The sequence below is a fragment of the Lachancea lanzarotensis genome, scaffold LALA0S03 (assembly GCF_000938715.1).
Source record: "Lachancea lanzarotensis genome assembly LALA0, scaffold LALA0S03, whole genome shotgun sequence".
In the NCBI taxonomy this organism is placed as follows: domain Eukaryota; kingdom Fungi; phylum Ascomycota; class Saccharomycetes; order Saccharomycetales; family Saccharomycetaceae; genus Lachancea; species Lachancea lanzarotensis.
Window position 1 is genome coordinate 74,341 of NW_019212881.1, and position 16,697 is coordinate 91,037.

Genomic DNA, 16,697 nt, shown 5'->3' on the forward strand with positions numbered 1-16,697 from the left:
TCGATATATATATATATAATATAAATCTGTACAGTATGTCCGTGTACTGGAAAAATGTCAAGTTGGAAACCGGTTAGATAAATGACCAGAGGACTGTGTAGATATTCGGACAGAAGTCAGGTTTAAAAGTCGTTAAAAGAGGATCAACAAAGTCCAAAGATGAGTTGGTAGTAAGAGCTGTCGGCGAGTGGTCCAGACTATGGTATTAGAAGTTTTTTATCTGAAATCTTTCAGCTCCCAGCGAAGGACTCGAAAGAAACGCTGAGAACTCGGGAAAAAGACCAATCAGAAGTTTATAGCTGCAACGGTTTCGATATCAAGAGTCAACTACTTGCTAAACTCACCTCACATTCATGTTTTCCAAAAGTTTTTAACCTGTCATTTTTAATCACTTTTCTTATATCGCGTCGTTCGGTTAATTCATTTTTTCACTATACGCTCTACAAGTTAAGCTCATCGCATCGCATGTCGTTACTCATCGCATCGCCCGCTATTCAACTCACTACAGTTCTTTTGTTGTGCTCTTCATAGCGGAGGGCTTCGAGAACATGAATTTCTATCGGGATGCCACGTATGTGCTTGAATTTGTAGAAAAAACCGAGGCTCAGGGCCGCGTTGCTGGTTCTCTACAGACATTGGTTCTCAATTCATGCAAAAAGTTCAACCTAAAGACCAATCCTAAGCATATTTACGCCGCTGTGCACTCCTGTTGGCTTTATAGAGAGTTTCTCGACAAGATTTTGCAGCGGTCCAAGATTTTGAAAGAGATCCCGAAAAAGAAGGGCGAACCAGCGTTCAACAAGACCACTATCAAACTTCTGGTGCATGATCTTTTGTTTTCGAAAAGCAAGAGAATACAAATGGGTAAGCATCCCATCAAGGAGTTTGTGCTGAAGCATAAGACTCGTCTCAATAGTGAGGTCGTGCGGCTAAAACTCAAGTTGAAAGTGACGGATCTGAGGCAACTGGTTAACGATAATAGCTCTGACATCACACCGGTACGATGGATCCGAATCAATCCAATCCGTGCACGCAATAAGGAAAAAGAAGTTTTGGCAGAGCTTGAGAAGAAATTTCCTACCAAGGTCGAGTCTTGGACCGAGATTGTGCCTGGTACCATCTACCATGACGAGTACATACCTAACCTCTTTGGCGTGCATCCGGGTGATAAAGTAACCTCTCATGAACTTTATAAAACGGGCAAAATCATCATTCAAGATAGGGCTTCTTGTTTCCCTGCACATATTCTGAACGCTCAAAAAACAGACGTTGTCATTGACGCTTGCGCCGCACCCGGTAATAAGACCACGCATGTTGCAGCTCACATTTTCCAAAACGAAGCGCCAGACAGCGTCAAGGTTCATGCATTTGAAAAGGATCCAGAAAGAGCAAAAACATTGCGCACCATGATCAAGAGTGCCGGTTGCTCCAATGGAATTGAGGTTCATGTGGGAGATTTCACCAAAATTGCAAAACCAGCTCTTTTCCCCAAAGTCACTGGCTTCATCGTTGACCCTAGTTGTTCTGGAAGTGGAATATTTGGTCGTCAGGCCTTTGATGAGCGTAACAGAAATAAAGAACAAGGCGCAGCACAAAAAGATGATGAGACCACCGCCCATCCCTCAGAAGAAGAGCATGAAGATATTGCCGAAAAGGACCTTAAAGTGAGGCTTCAAAAACTGTCTTCTTTTCAATTTGAAATTGTACGGTATGCCTTATCATTCCCTAGTGCTAAAAAACTGGTATACAGTACCTGCTCTGTTCATGCGGAGGAAAACGAACGGATCGTGATAGACTTGTTGCTTGATTCCAAAGTGAAAGAGGCTGGATGGCGTGTGAGAAAACGGGCTGGTGTCATACCGACGTGGCCAAGGAGGGGACTTTATACCGAATTTGAGGAGGTTTTTCGGGACGAAGAGCAAGCCAAGGAACTAGCAGAAGCCTGTATCAGGGTATCGCCGAAGGAAGACGGTGGCATTGGATTTTTCGCGGTTTGTTTTGAACGCGATTGAAATCAAGGGCTTTCACAGTCTGCAACTATATGCACGGGCAACAATGGAAAACATTTAAGTATAAAAGTACATATTCCCTCAAATTTACATCTTAGATAGAACATCGTCAATCACTTGCTGTGTGGTAGACTTTCCACCCAAGTCTGGTGTCTTGATAGCTTGTTCACGCAAGTTGGCTTCGACGGCCTTGTGAATTTCTTGAGCAGCTTCTGGGTGGCCCATGAATTCTAGCAACAAAGCAGTGGATCTGATCGTAGCAATTGGATTCGAAATACCCTTACCAGCAATGTCTGGAGCAGAGCCGTGGCAAGGTTCTCCGACCACGAAGCTGGAGCCGACGTTGGCGCTAGGAACAACACCAAGAGAGCCCACTAAAGCGGCAGCACCGTCGGACAAGATGTCACCATACAAGTTAGGAGCCACCACGACGTCGAAACATTGTGGTTCTCTGAACATCCTGTAGACCATGGAGTCAACAATTTGTTCGTTGTAGTTTACAACGCCGAACTTCTCTTTGTTCGATTCGTAGACTTCTCTGCAGACTTCTCTGAATAAACCGTCACTCTGCGATAGGACGTTGGACTTGTGAGTAACAGTTAAAGTAGCCTTGCCATTGACTTTGTATCTTTGCAAGGCGATTTCCAGAGCGATGTTGGCAATGTTTCTGGTGGCAGTCTCGGAGATTCTCTTAATAGCTTCTGCTACTCTGGTACCGGTCTTCTCGTCGATGTAAGATCTCTCAGACTTGATATAAAGATCTTCAGTGTTTTCTCTGACAATGACCATATCCACGGGCTTGTCGTTAGTTCCCTCAACAGACTTCACAGGACGCACGTTAGCGTACAGACCAAGCTGTTTTCTCAAGGCCACGATGGGCGAAGAGTAGCCCTCGACTTTATTGGTAGGCGATTGAACGGCACCGAAAAGCGCACCGTCACAATCATTTTTGAGAATTTGGATGGTCTCATCGGGGAGAGCCTTACCAGTGTCCAAAAACGTCTGCCATCCAGCCTGCAGATTGACAAAGTTAAACTTGAGCCCATGTTTGCTGGACAGATTTTCCAGCACTAGCTTGCCTGCTGGAATAACTTCCTTTCCAATACCATCGCCTGGAATCAACCCAATGGTGAGCGATTCGGCAGATTTCGAATAGGCGCGGCGTGCCAATTGGCTAAAAGAGGTTCTCAACATTTGATGATGGCTAATAGTCTAGTGGGTGAACAAGTGTGTCAGAGAAGGTGAAAACTCGAAGTAACTACAGCTTGGAAAATGTACAAAGAGTCCTACGATGAAGTTCGTAAATCATAAGAGTTCACTGCTAAAATATGATTCAGACCCTCTGATCAGCCGATGATGCTCACTGGGTGTATGCCTGTGGTCTAGTTTTTCACTTTTCCCATGGAATTTTCGTCAAGATATTACTTCGACTGGATAGTGCGACTGGAAAACCGGGTAGAGGTTTTAGTCAAAAGGTCGAGAACGAGCGGTATGAGATGTGATTACTTTAGGCTCAAAGGGCTGGAGTGTTTATCAAGTTATTGAAATCGTTTGCCTTTCTTTATGGCTATTTGGATTCTCCGGGAAAATATTGTGTGTATGGATGGCCGTCCAGAGAACAACTTGCTGTATGGCCACACTTTATCGGACTTCAGAAAGCGATTGTTAGAGATCATCTAGCGGACAATACCGTGAGACTGTCCGAGGTTTTGAGTTCTATTGTAGCTGGTTTGTAAACTTTATCACTTTGTCCTTGTCTGACGGGCGACAGACAACAAATTGAATATTCGGCTGAATTAGAGAAGGGTCCCGTTGTCACTTACAAGTAGTATTTAGGGTAGGTGATAACAGTGAAGAGGTTTAAAGGAGGTCCGATCTTCAGTTAAGCATCTCGAAGTCGCTATTTTCTCGATCTGCGAATAATATATCATTTTTGGCTCCTGACGAGGTGCTTGCCGCGATTTTTCAAAGTGTGCATCCGTGAAATTATTACTGACACCAGATGGCTACGAATGGCTTCAAAAGTTGGGGACTTTCTAGTTTTCTGTCGAAGCGTCTTTTGCAAAACTCATTGGAACTGTGGACCACGTGATCGGTGCCATTTTAGAAACAAATGATATGCGATTATCTTTCTATCGCTGCTGATCATGCCATCGTTCAACAGTTCTCTGTGAGAGCGGGAACTTTGGCTGCAATCGAATAGCCTAATCTATAAGAACTATATCGTTACTTTCATCACTGAAGATCCGAAAGGAGAACGTTTTCGCTGTAAAGAAAACAATGTTCTGTATTTTGTAGGCGACTGGGTTATGACAGAAAAAGCATATCAAAAGAGCTACACTTGCCTATCCGAATCTCATAAAATGGTAGAAAAGTCGCTCTAAAATCACCGACTGTCACTGAAATTTCCTCGTGTCACTTTGTACTATTCCGTCGTTACCTCGTAGACTACAATTTAAAGAATGGATTCCCAGAACCCTGTTGGCAAAGCTTCTCGAACAAACTACTTGTATCCTCCTTATATGTGCGATGTGTGTCTGCTCATTGAATATCGTTACGGAACACTTCTCAAATGTATCCAGAAGTATCGAGGCACACATCGGCGACCGGATAACATTTCCAGTGACCGAATTTTACCTAACCAGTTCCATAATTTGATGAATATTACGAATCTCGTCTCAGTTTCGAATGAAAGACATTACAATCCATCTTTAAAGGCCAGCACGCCGGAATTCGTGAACTTGACCAAATCTAGATCTCTATCTACGTACATAGTGATCTGGAATAGAAGATCAAAAGAGCTCATCGCGATGCCCTCCAGAAGAAGCTTCTTCCAAGACAGGAAACTTCAATGACTTCGAGCCCAAATTCACTGGAAGATACTCATTTAGACGACAGCTATGTTTTGGTCGATGGATCTTTGCCAGGGTCCCCAAATCTAGAAGATGTTGAGCAGATGGTTGTATTGAACGATCAAGATGAACTTGAAAGCCTGGGAGATGAGCCTTACTACGAAATGGCAGTACGGGAAATCGCTCGGGGTGATACATACACATGTATGATCTGTACTGTTGAGATGGACTATACGTGTCGCATGTATGGCTGTCCTGAATGCTATCGTGTGTTTGATTACGATTGCATCCGTGAATGGGCCCTCAAGTCCACGCAGAAAAGTGCCAGTAACACTTGGAAGTGCCCCAACTGCTATTTTGAGAGCCGCGATGTGCCCTTGAAAAATAGGCCCTCCTGCTGGTGTGGCAAAACCGTTCATCCGGATGCAAATCCTTTAGATCCAAATAGTTGCGGTCAAACTTGCGATGCTCCGGTTTGCGTACATGGATGCTCCAAGACATGCCACCTGGGACCCCATCCAGTATGTATGCGAATGGTGGAGGTTGACTGTCTCTGTGGAAAACAAAAAAAAGACGTTATTTGCTCGGAGGCCTCCGAGCACCGGGGATTTTACCGTTGTCAAAAACCTTGTGGACTTTTACTCCCTTGCGGGAAACACACCTGTCAAAAAGTGTGCCATACAGGATTTTGTGGCGAATGCCCTGAAACTTTACATCACAATGTAAAATGTTATTGTGGTACGAGCTCTAAAGAATCCATGGCATGCAAAGATGTTATGGTTCAGGGCAAATCTCATGATAACTCTAGGCAGGAATGGATAGGTGTTTTCCCCTGTACCACCATGCGAACAATCGAGTATAATTGTGGTAATCATTCTTTCACAGAGATTTGTAAAGCACCCCCGTCCTTAAACGGACGTATTCCCTGTCCATTCGCGCCAAAGAATCTCAAGACGTGTCCTTGCGGTAAAAATCCGCTCAGAGACCTAAACATAGAACGTATGGACTGCACAGATCCTATACCAACTTGTGATTCGATATGCGGTAAGCTGTTGAAATGTGGAAAGCACACTTGTCCATTTCAATGTCATACGGGCGAGTGTATGCGAGATTGCACATGCACTGACAAGAAACCATGCTCATGCAAGGCCAGAAAGTACTTGGTTCCTTGCAAATATGAGGGAGATCCAAGGTGCACAACAAAATGCGAATCATTGATGTCTTGTCGACGCCATCGTTGTGCAGAGAGGTGTTGCGAAGGACGAGAATTGGCGCGGCAGCGTGAGAAGAAGACTTTCCTAACCCGTGATAAACTAGATGAGTCCCGCGTCGAGGCTTACCATATTTGTCTCAAGCAGTGTAATCTCAAATTAGCATGCGGCCGTCATTTTTGCCCACGAAAATGTCATCCTGGAAACTGTCCGCCATGTCTGGAAAGCGATTCCAATGACTTGGCCTGTCCTTGTGGTAAAACGGTAATTCCTGCTCCTGTTCGTTGTGGTACCACACTTCCACGGTGCTTCCACCCCTGCATCAAGACTACTCAAGGTCTATCGGTCTGTGGACATCCTCCAATGCCTCACTTTTGTCACCCGCTAAGTGGGCCCTGTCCCTCATGTACAGCTCCAGTTTTCAAAAAGTGTAAATGTGGGAAGAGCGATAAAGTCAGAACGTTATGCCTCCAGGACGACGTTTCTTGCGGACGCATTTGTGGTGAAAAGCTACCGAACTGCCGACACCTTTGTCAAAAAGCATGCCACTTAGAAGGTCAACATCAGGAAAATTGTAAGCAGGTTTGTGGTGCTATAAAACCATCTTGTGGCCACCCGTGCAAGTTCAGATGCCATGCAGGCACCGCATGTCCCGATAAACCCTGCAGTAGCGACGTACAAATACGGTGCCATTGTGGACATAGAAGTAGTCACAAAATTTGCGGCGCTAATTCTTCACAATTGTCCGCCTCGGAAGCTGTTTTAGAATGCAATGAAGAATGCGATACAGCTCGCAGACGTGCGGAATTGATGGAAGCTTTTGGTGTTGGGGAACATGAAATGAGAACATCATCATGGCTCTACGATTTACAACGCTTGGCGGAAATCGCGCTCACTTTCCAAGAACTACAGATACCGTTTACAGAGGCGACATTATCCATTTTTGCAAAGCAAAGTGGCTGGTGCAGCCAGATCGAAGCGACATTGATCAAGCTACTGCAAGATAAAGACAGACCAAGCCTGCATTTCAAGCCCATGAAGCCACCGCAGAGACATTTCATATACGAGCTTGCCCAGGCTTTCAACCTATACTGCGAGTCGCAAGACCAAGAACCAAAAAGGTCGTGTTTCGTGAAGAAGACTGCGGCTTCCAACATACCTGTACTTTCTTTGACAGAGGCTCTTCCGCTGTATCAGTCTTTCAAAGCTGCTCAAAAAGAACGGAAGCTTAAGGAGATGGAAAAGTCCACTACAACAAGAATTCTGAATTACAACGCTGATCAGGATAAGATTGTACCTCCTGTAGCCAAGATAAATGGTTTACTGGTGCGTGGTGTCTTTACAGGAATAGACGAGAAAACAATCGAGGCCAAGATACGCCCAATTTTGAAGCATACGTTGCTCAAAGGTTCATTGTTTGCAAGACTTACATCTGGGGATATTCTCGTGTTCATTGAAAAGTACGCAGAAGCAAGTCCCAACGTTGAGTCCGACATTGAACGTATTTTAGGGCATATAAATGCTTTCGTTCAAGAAGAATTACTAGCTGATAACGTCGTGTGCTGTGAAGTTGGTGAAGTATTACAAACTCATGAAATGACATTAGACACTGTGCTAGAAAAGATTCTCGCAAACGACAAGGATAGCCTGGAAGTAGTGTAAAGCTAGTGTGTAAAGAGCCATGATGAAGGATGAACTAATTCGTCGTTCTTTATTTTACTGACGTTGATATGTTTTCTCGAAGAACAAGTCGGTTGCCGGGAATTTGCAATGCCTGCTAAATCTGACATGCCGTTGTTCAAATGGCAGATCTCGTTAATTTCGCCACACAGTTTGCCGATCTAGCACCAGCAAGGCCTATAGAGCATTTGGGTGATACAGATCTTACTTTTGGTGGAAGAATCGACTTCCCACTGAAAATTCATGAAGATGGAGGTGAGAATGGTTGCGGAGGCAAGATCTGGGCAGCTGGTCAATTGTTATGTGAGCACTTGATTGACAACAGCGATGCAAATGGCCTCCTCTCTTTGTGCTCTGAAAAACTGCAAACCCACGGATCATTTACCAATATTTTGGAACTTGGCAGCGGAACGGGCCTAGTAGGTATTTGTGCAGGCCTTTTGGCAAAAACCAACGGTTTCAAGGCGAAAATATATGCTACAGACATCGAAAAGTTGATCGAACTGATGAACTCAAATACTAAACTGAACGGGCTGGAGAAGTATGTATTCCCAGAAATTTTGATGTGGGGCGAGCCATTGGCGGAGAAATATCAAGCCGGTACCCCGAGTAGGATAGATCTAGTATTGGCTGCTGATTGTGTCTATTTGGAAGACGCTTTTCCTCTTCTTGAAAAAACTCTACTCGATCTTACAAGCGGTGATAGTCCACCCACTGTCTTGATGTCTTACACCAAGCGACGGAAAGCGAACAAGGTGTTTTTTCGGCGCATACGAAAGCATTTCCAGATCATCACTTTCACGGACTTCGATAGATATGAGCACTATTCCAGTAAGCGCACATATCTCTTTCAGCTTGTTCGCTTTCAGTAGTTTGAGATAACAAAGGATAACAGAACCGCATGTATTCTGAAAAATGCATGGATATATATTTACATGTTAAGATAGATGGTTGAGTCTTGCTGCTGGACTCACAGCTGAATTTCTTGAGACTCTTGGGTTTTCGATTCCTCTTCAGACTGCGCTGACGAACTCGACCAGGATTCAGCCGGGTTCGAATTTCGTGCTGACATGAGTTCTGACTGGTTAATGGCTTTCTGTTTCCAAATGTCGATAATTTTTTGCTCGCGTTGCACCCCAAACTCGATGGCAGAAGGTCCAAATACGCTCCCAAACATTTCTGCTTCTTCCTGAGCTACCTGAGACTGCACTTCCTCCTGTATTCTTAGACGGTAAAATTCAAATCTGGCTTGATCGTACGCAGCTAGGAGCTCTGGTTGCTGTTTCGTTTTGAGCAAATGCAGTGTTCTTTGGACCACGCTTTCACCATCCAATGGCTTACCCAACTGTTGCAACGTATCCCACTGGTATGTCCGTGTTCCTGCATTTTCTACCAGCATTTTCGGCCTCGAGCGTTCCCATGGATGCTGTTCGTAAAATAGCTCACGCAGTTTGTCTTCTGCGTATTTCAGCTTCGGAGCTTTGTACAGTTTATTGGCCAGACTTTTCTTATCAGCTCGACTAGCTCTTGTCTTGTGAATTCCAACCGTAGGGTCGTACAAATCTTCATACTCTGGCAGCTGTGACGTTGGCTCATCAGTGGCAGGATTCACCATACGGGGTTCACGAACAAATCTTTTCGATGGTGGGACACGAGCCACTACATCGTACCAAGCGGGAGTTTTGGTCAAAAGGCCTGCCTTCAGATAAGAGGAAGTCCGCTCAAGCACATTGACTGCATTCTGCTGGACCTTCATGATAATCTCGACAGCGTTCAATGCCGTTATTCGAGTAGGATGGATCTAGTTGATCGATGTTCAAATGGGTCAATTTCTGAAATTTTTCAGAATCCGAGTAGAGGACCGAGATCGAGTAGAATAATGAGTAGAGGAACGACTGGATGGCAGCAATGTCAGTGGGTCAGGTCTTCGAATCTGATAAAATTGATAGTAAGAACATGGTGAGCTCTGGTAGTCATTATGAAAGGTGCCAAGTAAACTATCTGTTTTTTCTGCAACCACATTTGGAAAACTCGCTTTGGCATTTAAAGAAGAGACACCAGATATCGAATATTCGTGGACTTCTGTGTGATAAATCTTTGATGAATTCCCGTGGAAGCTGAAACACGAACACTAGTAAACATCGATATTGATACTCTTGATACAGCTTGAAATCGTTTCACTTGTGCTGGAGCATTAACTCGCTGAAACCGTAGCATATGACCTAGTACACTCATTCGAATTAAATTAGTACAAGCTGCTGTATCAACTAGCTCTTCTAACACCCACCATGATAGAACCATTGAGTTTAGCTCAGAAACCCCTGTTTATTCTTTAAGTTGGGTATTCGTGTGCGGCATTCTCTCTTATTCTTTCAATGAGCGCCCTTTTCAATTTTCAAGCGCTTTTGCAAGTTCTGCTTTTGCTGGTATGCTCCTGTACATATATACACTCGCAATGGCCATCTCTACTGGACAGATACAAAGATCATAGCATGTTGGGAGCATTCTGGAAATGCGCCCGCATTGGTGAAAGAGCTAGTCCATACGTAAGTATCGCTTGTATAGTCATGGCCATCAATCAATTTCAGGCGTGATTTAGATAGAGGATAGGATAATGAATAAAAGAAAGATATATGTTTCCAGTGTGTGTTGTAGCTATGGAGAATTGGGCCATTGTTGGTTTCGACCTGTATAGTCTTGAATATTTTGCTGATTTTTTCATCCAGGAATCGTTTTCTCTAGTGAGCCCTTAATTTACGATTATGACACTTACACCAACATTGAGAGAAATTAAGTTCTGACCTGTCTCTACAAAATCTTGACTTTATCTACTTGAATTCGTATGAATCGTTGGGCCCATGCGTTAGTACAGCGGCTCGGTCCGTTCCGACTATTTTTTCCAGAGCTAAACCGTCCAACTTCGAGTAGAGACACCTCACTACCGAAATATTCAGATCTGCTACTCCCAAAAAGGCACTCTTCCCTAGGAACCTTACAACCTCTTCAAAAAACTCAGGGTTCGTAGGAGGCTTGTAGAAAATTACCGTCTTAACACCTTTGATGTCGTATCTGCGGAAATGGTGCAGTCTTTCGGTGTAAAGCAGAACCTTGACACGACCTTGCTGGAACAAAGTTCTATTAGCATTCACTTGAGGCGATTCAGAATACTCGTTGATATCGCCAAAAAGAATACTAGTTTTTTCTCGCAGATAGTTCCGGACCCTAATAAAGTCGGTATAGTCAGGAATGTAAAGCAAAATTCCGTCTTCGTATCCGGTGGATTTAACAATATTTGCAATCACAACGCTACAGAAAAACTTGAAACGATAGTCAGGTTCTTCAATGGCACTGTTTCCCGACGCAAGTTCAAACCTTTGAAAAATCAAACGAGTTCGCATGCCCAGCTGACCCAAGCTTGATTTTTCAGGACTGACGGTTAAATGATTTTTCCATCTACCTGAGTAGTTTCTACACTTTCCGTTGATGAGTGAATCTGAAAAAGGAGAGGAATAGCGTGTGAAGATCAAAGATTGGCGCAACAATTTTGCCTGGTCATTAATGTACCACATTTTGATTCTGCTAAAGTCAGCATCGTGTTGCTGTTGTGGAATCTTGTTAAGATGCTCAAAAATAGACGATAAATGTAAAACGTTTTGAAACTCGATGCTATGCAGCTGATCAATCACAAGTAGCTCAATAGATGAGAGAAAATCATCTTGTCGCTTTTTCTTATCCGTATTTTCAATAATGAGCTGCAAACCTAGGGGAGAGCAAACGATGATGTCTGATTGATAGAAATTGCTGTACAGTTTGATTGCCTTTCTTGTGAACTTAACACCTAAAACAAAAAAATCGTTGGTGTTACCGCTGAAAATGTGTTGAAACGATTTTGCCTTGTAGTCCGGTGCAGACGACGACTGATAGAACTGATCGTGAAACTTGCCCTTTTTGTCGACCTGGTCTATGCCTGATTTCTCTATAATCTTTGTAACGATGCGATGCGCCGTGTCTCTAGTGGGGACCACGATCAACACTTTGGGTCTCGTAAAACCTTGGTCGAGAAGATCAAGATCAGGATTCTCTTGGAGTTTTTGGTTGTTTTTTAAGATGGCATCTCTGGTCTTGTAAATATGGTTCAAAATGTGCAAACAGTAAAGATCACGATACTGAGGTTCCAGGCCATAGTCATTATACTCATAGCGCACATCTTGGTACTGGAAAATAGGATCCACTAGTTTTTTCTGAAGAGGCGTCAGATGTTCTTCGTCCGATTCCATCAAATTGTTGTGCATTCTTAGTTTTTGCTTGATGAAATGAGGACGCAACGAATGGGCTAATGGGGGAGCAGTAATGCGAACATCAGATTCATTAGACAGGACAGGCTTAGAGTAAATAAACTCTTCAGACGCTGAATCAGTGGGGACTTTAGTCGAACGGTTACGGACATTTTTAGACTTGAAACCGGCATCAAGATCGTCAATGTACTTTTGTGGGACGGCATTAAAATGCTTTTTCAAAGAGTCTGTTTGTTCTTCATCGTCACTGTCGCCTTCACTCGCAGCATCCTGACCAGCGGCTTCCGTTTCTTCATCATCGTCATCTCGTTCGTCAATAAGAGCGTTCTCAATAGCGGTCTCTTCGTTTTCTCCACTTGAGCTTTCCTCATAATCTTGCTGGCCTTGTACAGCGTCCACATCGCCTTCGTCACTCTTCTTCTTTCTGGTCTTCTTCTCCTTGCCATGTTCGGCCTTCAGTAACGTCAAAAGAGCTGCATAGGCCTCTGTTTGATCCGAGTCTTTTGAGCTAGCCTTGTCGTCTATACCGTCCATTTTAATTACATGCCGAGGAGCAGAGTCGCCTGAAGATGTCTCGATGGGCTGATCTTGTGAATGAATTTCATTATTTTGAACTCGAGGTGCTGCTTTTCTTATAGTTCTCATCTGTTTTCGGCCGCTTTTGGGCGCTTTTTGGTGATGAGAATCATCTCCGTGGCTTGCCGAGCGTTTAAAACCCTTCATTGCTCTTCAACCGATGATTGAACGTGAGTTCTCAATGCGCAAGAATCTTCTTGTTCTTCCCATCAAGCATATTTTCATTCATACACCGCTGCCATGCGATGAGCCGTATAACGCGACTAACAATGAGTTAACGACTAAACGGCAATGACGATCTGGGTAGTCTGAGCTCAGTCTAGAACAGGATCAGCATATTTGAGCTGGATCTGTACCTCTCGACTGGTAGCGTTTCTGAATTTCAAATCTGTGGGCTGGACAAGAGTTTTCAGAATAGAAAACCAATTTTGTTTGCTTGTGACAATATGTCTGATCCCAACGTGGCAACGAAACGAAGGTTGACCAATTGAAAAATCCTGATGGTGCTTTGTCCATTTTGTTAGCTTCAGTGTACATATCGGTGAGTTTGGATTACAAGTAAGCTGTTACTTTCAGCCTCAATATTCGAAGTGGTTAACGAAAGCCGACAAAACCGTTTTCACAATGCATCTGACAAGTAGAAAGCAAGGAATAGTCTGACAAACTTGGATATAGCTGGATCAGCGGGGAAGTCCCCGTGAATGATATTATACTGATCTGTCAGCATTGATCTCATTCAATCGTAGAAATTTTGACCGAGTAATACAAACTTGGTCAACTTATCGGTGAGTAGTAATCCAGGGTCTAGATACTTTCATTGTACACATCTTATGGCTTCTTCTGTTGTTGACATGGTATAGACAGGCTAGTGTTGCCTATATGATCTTGAATAAGTGGGCCAGGGTGAGCTGAGTCACATGCTGAGTGCTATCGACATGTTGAATTCCCTCGAAGATCCTTTAAGAACAGTTCTTACTCCTCAATTATTGGATTTTGGGGTAAAAAAGGGATTACAGAGGAGCTGATATACAAGATTGGCGTCGTAGAGTCCTAGTTTTTGCACCTCTTGATACTTCGAAAGCTGGTGCACGTGACCACAATATATGAAAACTTACAGAGATTCCAGACCATCTGTAGCTCGGACTCAAGCACTCGGTTTTACACCGAGACCATGGATCATGCGGACATTAAAGAACCGACGCCAGAGGTTAGAATAATTGGATATCGGTTAAAAATTATTATGTGTCACAGACAGCATCAAGTCCACGCGACCCAACGTCCTTTTACTTTCTGAACACGAGAAGCTTCTTAGTCACCATCTTTGTTATAATTTGGCGAAGAATTCCTCCGCTAATATTTGAATGACCAGCCGAGTATCCAGAAGTGCGGTATGGCGAGAAAACCCAAAGTTAAGATTCTTAGTCCTAGAAGGGTTATTTGTGCCACACAAAAATTTAACCGTTGATACTCACCAGAAGCAACAGTCGTATGGACTCGCTTCGAACATACCGCTCACCGTTCAAAACACACTATTTGAGAGCACTAGCCTTGTTTTACTGACACTCGATAATCTATTAAATTGAGCGACAGAGCCGTACATAGTGATAAACATGAAGAAGTTTCTCGCGACTAAAAAGCACGTATTGAAGTCAAAACCCGAATGCACAGCTCCAATCACTATGATTTACAATGGTTATTTATTCTACTCACATCAAGTGCAAATCATTAAACCTGCCGTCAGCATATTTTATTTCGTGATAAAAGATAGGAACACTTGAGCCAGTTCTAGCGCAACTTCGAAATATATGTACCATCCTAATGCTCACAGTACTTCTCAGCTTTGATCAATAATATTACCTCAGAGATAACACGACTATCGGTCAAATAAGTATGGTCTGAGTCTTAAACTTCGACCATAACGTACATAGCGACAAAGTCCATCACACTCCGGTATCAGAGAAATATACATCAACCTTCATACAACGGTAAAACTAGTTGAACAACTTGTATTCATCGCGACAAAAGCATTGAAAGGAAAGCCAGGCCGTTGTTGTTCATCAATTCAGGGGAATCAGCTTGAATTGGGCGGTTTGCAAAGCTTAAAGTTTGGTGCTTGTTGCAAGTTTCAGCTCTGAATCATCAGCAAGTAGTGGAATACGGTTTCACATCGGATCACCATAAGGACGGGATTTATTGAACTAAAAGTGACTACAGGCATTTTGAGGCCATTTTTTCTCCATCAGAAATGATATCCAATGGGCTTCTTCAAGGTGGCAGAGTTATGTTGACCACTTTTTATCTACTGTTGATCGTCATAACGATTCCCATCTCATTTCAAGTTGGAGGATTGTACTGCGGACTTTCGTTTACAGTCACGCTGTTCAACCTGTATTTGGTTACTACAACGCTCAGAATTATGTTCGGAGACCGAGGGATTGCAAAACTGACATCTGTGGCGTACTACGCTCAACATTTTTTCATCCCATCACTGTTGTTTTTGTTCCTGCTTGGATTTTCACACGATGATCTGAAAAAACAAATCGACGCCAATACAAGACCGGACGAATCTCTCATCAACGTGCTACGCAGATCTCCAAAAAATCAATCGTGGATTTTCTACTATTACTACTACCAGTATGTGGTTAGACCCTGGCAGTACATGCTGGTGAGGTCGACGCCCTACTTTACGCTTTTGGAGGGTTTTTTCACCGTTCTAGGAATCCAAGCGGTGGGGGAAACCAATAGGTGGCTTTCTCGCACGCAACAGGGTTCCAATTGGTGGGTGATCACGGGTCTCATGACCTCAGGCGGCGTTATCACCGCTTCGCTGTATTATCTCTACAGGATTTATGTTACACCGATTTGGGAGCTTGATGCGAAAACCGCTTCGTTGCTTGGATTCACGTTTTCTATCGTTTGTGGACTTGGAGTATTTGGAATTGTTTCTGGACGCGGTTCAACCATCGAATCATCACTGTTCTTCGCATACATTGTGCGGTGCCTGTATGAGATTTCACCACAACTAGCGACCAGTGCAATGGATGAGATTTTTCATTTGGTCAAGGAAACATGGCAGAATCAAAATCACACATTTAAGTCCCCCGATAGCTTGGCCTTTTTCCGCGATCGCATCTTATCCAACGGGGAAATGATTTGGGACAGTATTTTGGAAAGAACCACTCACGTCACAGGCACATCTGCGTCTGACTCTGCTCTACTTGCCCTAAAGCGTCTCTGGCGTCATTTGAAGCCCGCATGGAGGTTTCTCAAATATTTCACTTCAAGTGTACCGAGTTCGATTCAAGAGCTTTTCATTTTGACTTGGAGCATGGCCAAAGAAGCGATTGCACCTGCTGTTGTTATGAATTTGTGTTTCCGCATCTTGATTTTTTATTCTGCCACCAGAATAATACCGGCGTTGCAGAAAAAGCATAAACGGAGGTCGCGCCGATTCATGCGACTGTTGTATTTATACAGCCCTTGCATCGTCATTGCCATGTACACTCATCTCATTTTGCAGTATTCTGGTCTAATGAACAACGATCTATGTTTGTGGGGATGCTTTCCATGGTCTCATGAAAGTAGTTCAAAGGTTTTAGCCGATTCATGGGGCTTCTGGAATTGGTGCAATATTTTCTGCACAATGGCGATATACGCCTCGGAGCTCTGGGACAAAAGTTAATGGACTTCATTTCAAACTGCATTCGGTAGGCAAGTCCAGAGGTGTTAATAGTATTATAGAGTTCAAGATATTATCGGTATTACGAAAGAGTGTACGTTCAGAATCTTTGATGATGAAAGTTTTAATGTGATGTCTTTGAGGTTGATTTTTCTTTGGACCTCCAATTTGAACAGGGGCATTTTTAAGTTTCCGTATCAGACTGTAAAGCAGTTCTCGTCCACGCCCATTTTTAATGGAACTCAGAGCTTGACTCAATGTTGCATAAATTAATCATCCTGTAGAAATATCAAAAGTGCCCTGAGAAAGATGGTGAGATCAAAAAAAACAACCGGTGAACCTTAAGAACATCTCACTAACGCTTACCGCGCTCTCCTGAGCGCGATGCAAAGAAA

At 43.5% G+C, this 16,697-nt stretch overlaps 8 protein-coding genes across 8 annotated transcripts; 5 read left to right on the forward strand and 3 right to left on the reverse strand.

Moving 5' to 3' along the window:
* Nucleotides 1-548: 548 nt before the first annotated feature.
* On the forward strand, nt 549-2,012 carry RCM1 (LALA0S03e00892g1_1; the record flags this gene model as incomplete). Its single annotated transcript, XM_022773074.1, has 1 exon — nt 549-2,012. The coding sequence occupies one exon, from the start codon at nt 549-551 to the stop codon at nt 2,010-2,012; it is 1,464 nt and encodes a 487-aa protein (XP_022627584.1).
* Nucleotides 2,013-2,096: 84 nt separating this feature from the next.
* On the reverse strand, nt 2,097-3,203 carry LYS12 (LALA0S03e00914g1_1; the record flags this gene model as incomplete). Its single annotated transcript, XM_022773075.1, has 1 exon — nt 2,097-3,203. One exon carries the CDS (start codon nt 3,201-3,203, stop codon nt 2,097-2,099), a length of 1,107 nt encoding a protein of 368 aa, XP_022627585.1.
* A 1,657-nt stretch (nt 3,204-4,860) lies between these two features.
* Nucleotides 4,861-7,734, forward strand: FAP1 (LALA0S03e00936g1_1; the record flags this gene model as incomplete). Its single annotated transcript, XM_022773076.1, has 1 exon — nt 4,861-7,734. One exon carries the CDS (start codon nt 4,861-4,863, stop codon nt 7,732-7,734), a length of 2,874 nt encoding a protein of 957 aa, XP_022627586.1.
* A 140-nt stretch (nt 7,735-7,874) lies between these two features.
* On the forward strand, nt 7,875-8,624 carry EFM6 (LALA0S03e00958g1_1; the record flags this gene model as incomplete). Its single annotated transcript, XM_022773078.1, has 1 exon — nt 7,875-8,624. The coding sequence occupies one exon, from the start codon at nt 7,875-7,877 to the stop codon at nt 8,622-8,624; it is 750 nt and encodes a 249-aa protein (XP_022627587.1).
* A 98-nt stretch (nt 8,625-8,722) lies between these two features.
* RSM25 (LALA0S03e00980g1_1) lies at nt 8,723-9,508 on the reverse strand (the record flags this gene model as incomplete). Its single annotated transcript, XM_022773079.1, has 1 exon — nt 8,723-9,508. One exon carries the CDS (start codon nt 9,506-9,508, stop codon nt 8,723-8,725), a length of 786 nt encoding a protein of 261 aa, XP_022627588.1.
* Nucleotides 9,509-10,127: 619 nt separating this feature from the next.
* Nucleotides 10,128-10,346, forward strand: KSH1 (LALA0S03e01002g1_1; the record flags this gene model as incomplete). The annotated part of the gene is made up of 1 exon (XM_022773080.1): nt 10,128-10,346. One exon carries the CDS (start codon nt 10,128-10,130, stop codon nt 10,344-10,346), a length of 219 nt encoding a protein of 72 aa, XP_022627589.1.
* Nucleotides 10,347-10,580: 234 nt separating this feature from the next.
* Nucleotides 10,581-12,770, reverse strand: UTP25 (LALA0S03e01024g1_1; the record flags this gene model as incomplete). The annotated part of the gene is made up of 1 exon (XM_022773081.1): nt 10,581-12,770. The coding sequence occupies one exon, from the start codon at nt 12,768-12,770 to the stop codon at nt 10,581-10,583; it is 2,190 nt and encodes a 729-aa protein (XP_022627590.1).
* Nucleotides 12,771-14,868: 2,098 nt separating this feature from the next.
* ICE2 (LALA0S03e01046g1_1) lies at nt 14,869-16,305 on the forward strand (the record flags this gene model as incomplete). Its single annotated transcript, XM_022773082.1, has 1 exon — nt 14,869-16,305. One exon carries the CDS (start codon nt 14,869-14,871, stop codon nt 16,303-16,305), a length of 1,437 nt encoding a protein of 478 aa, XP_022627591.1.
* Between the last annotated feature and the right edge of the window lie 392 nt (nt 16,306-16,697).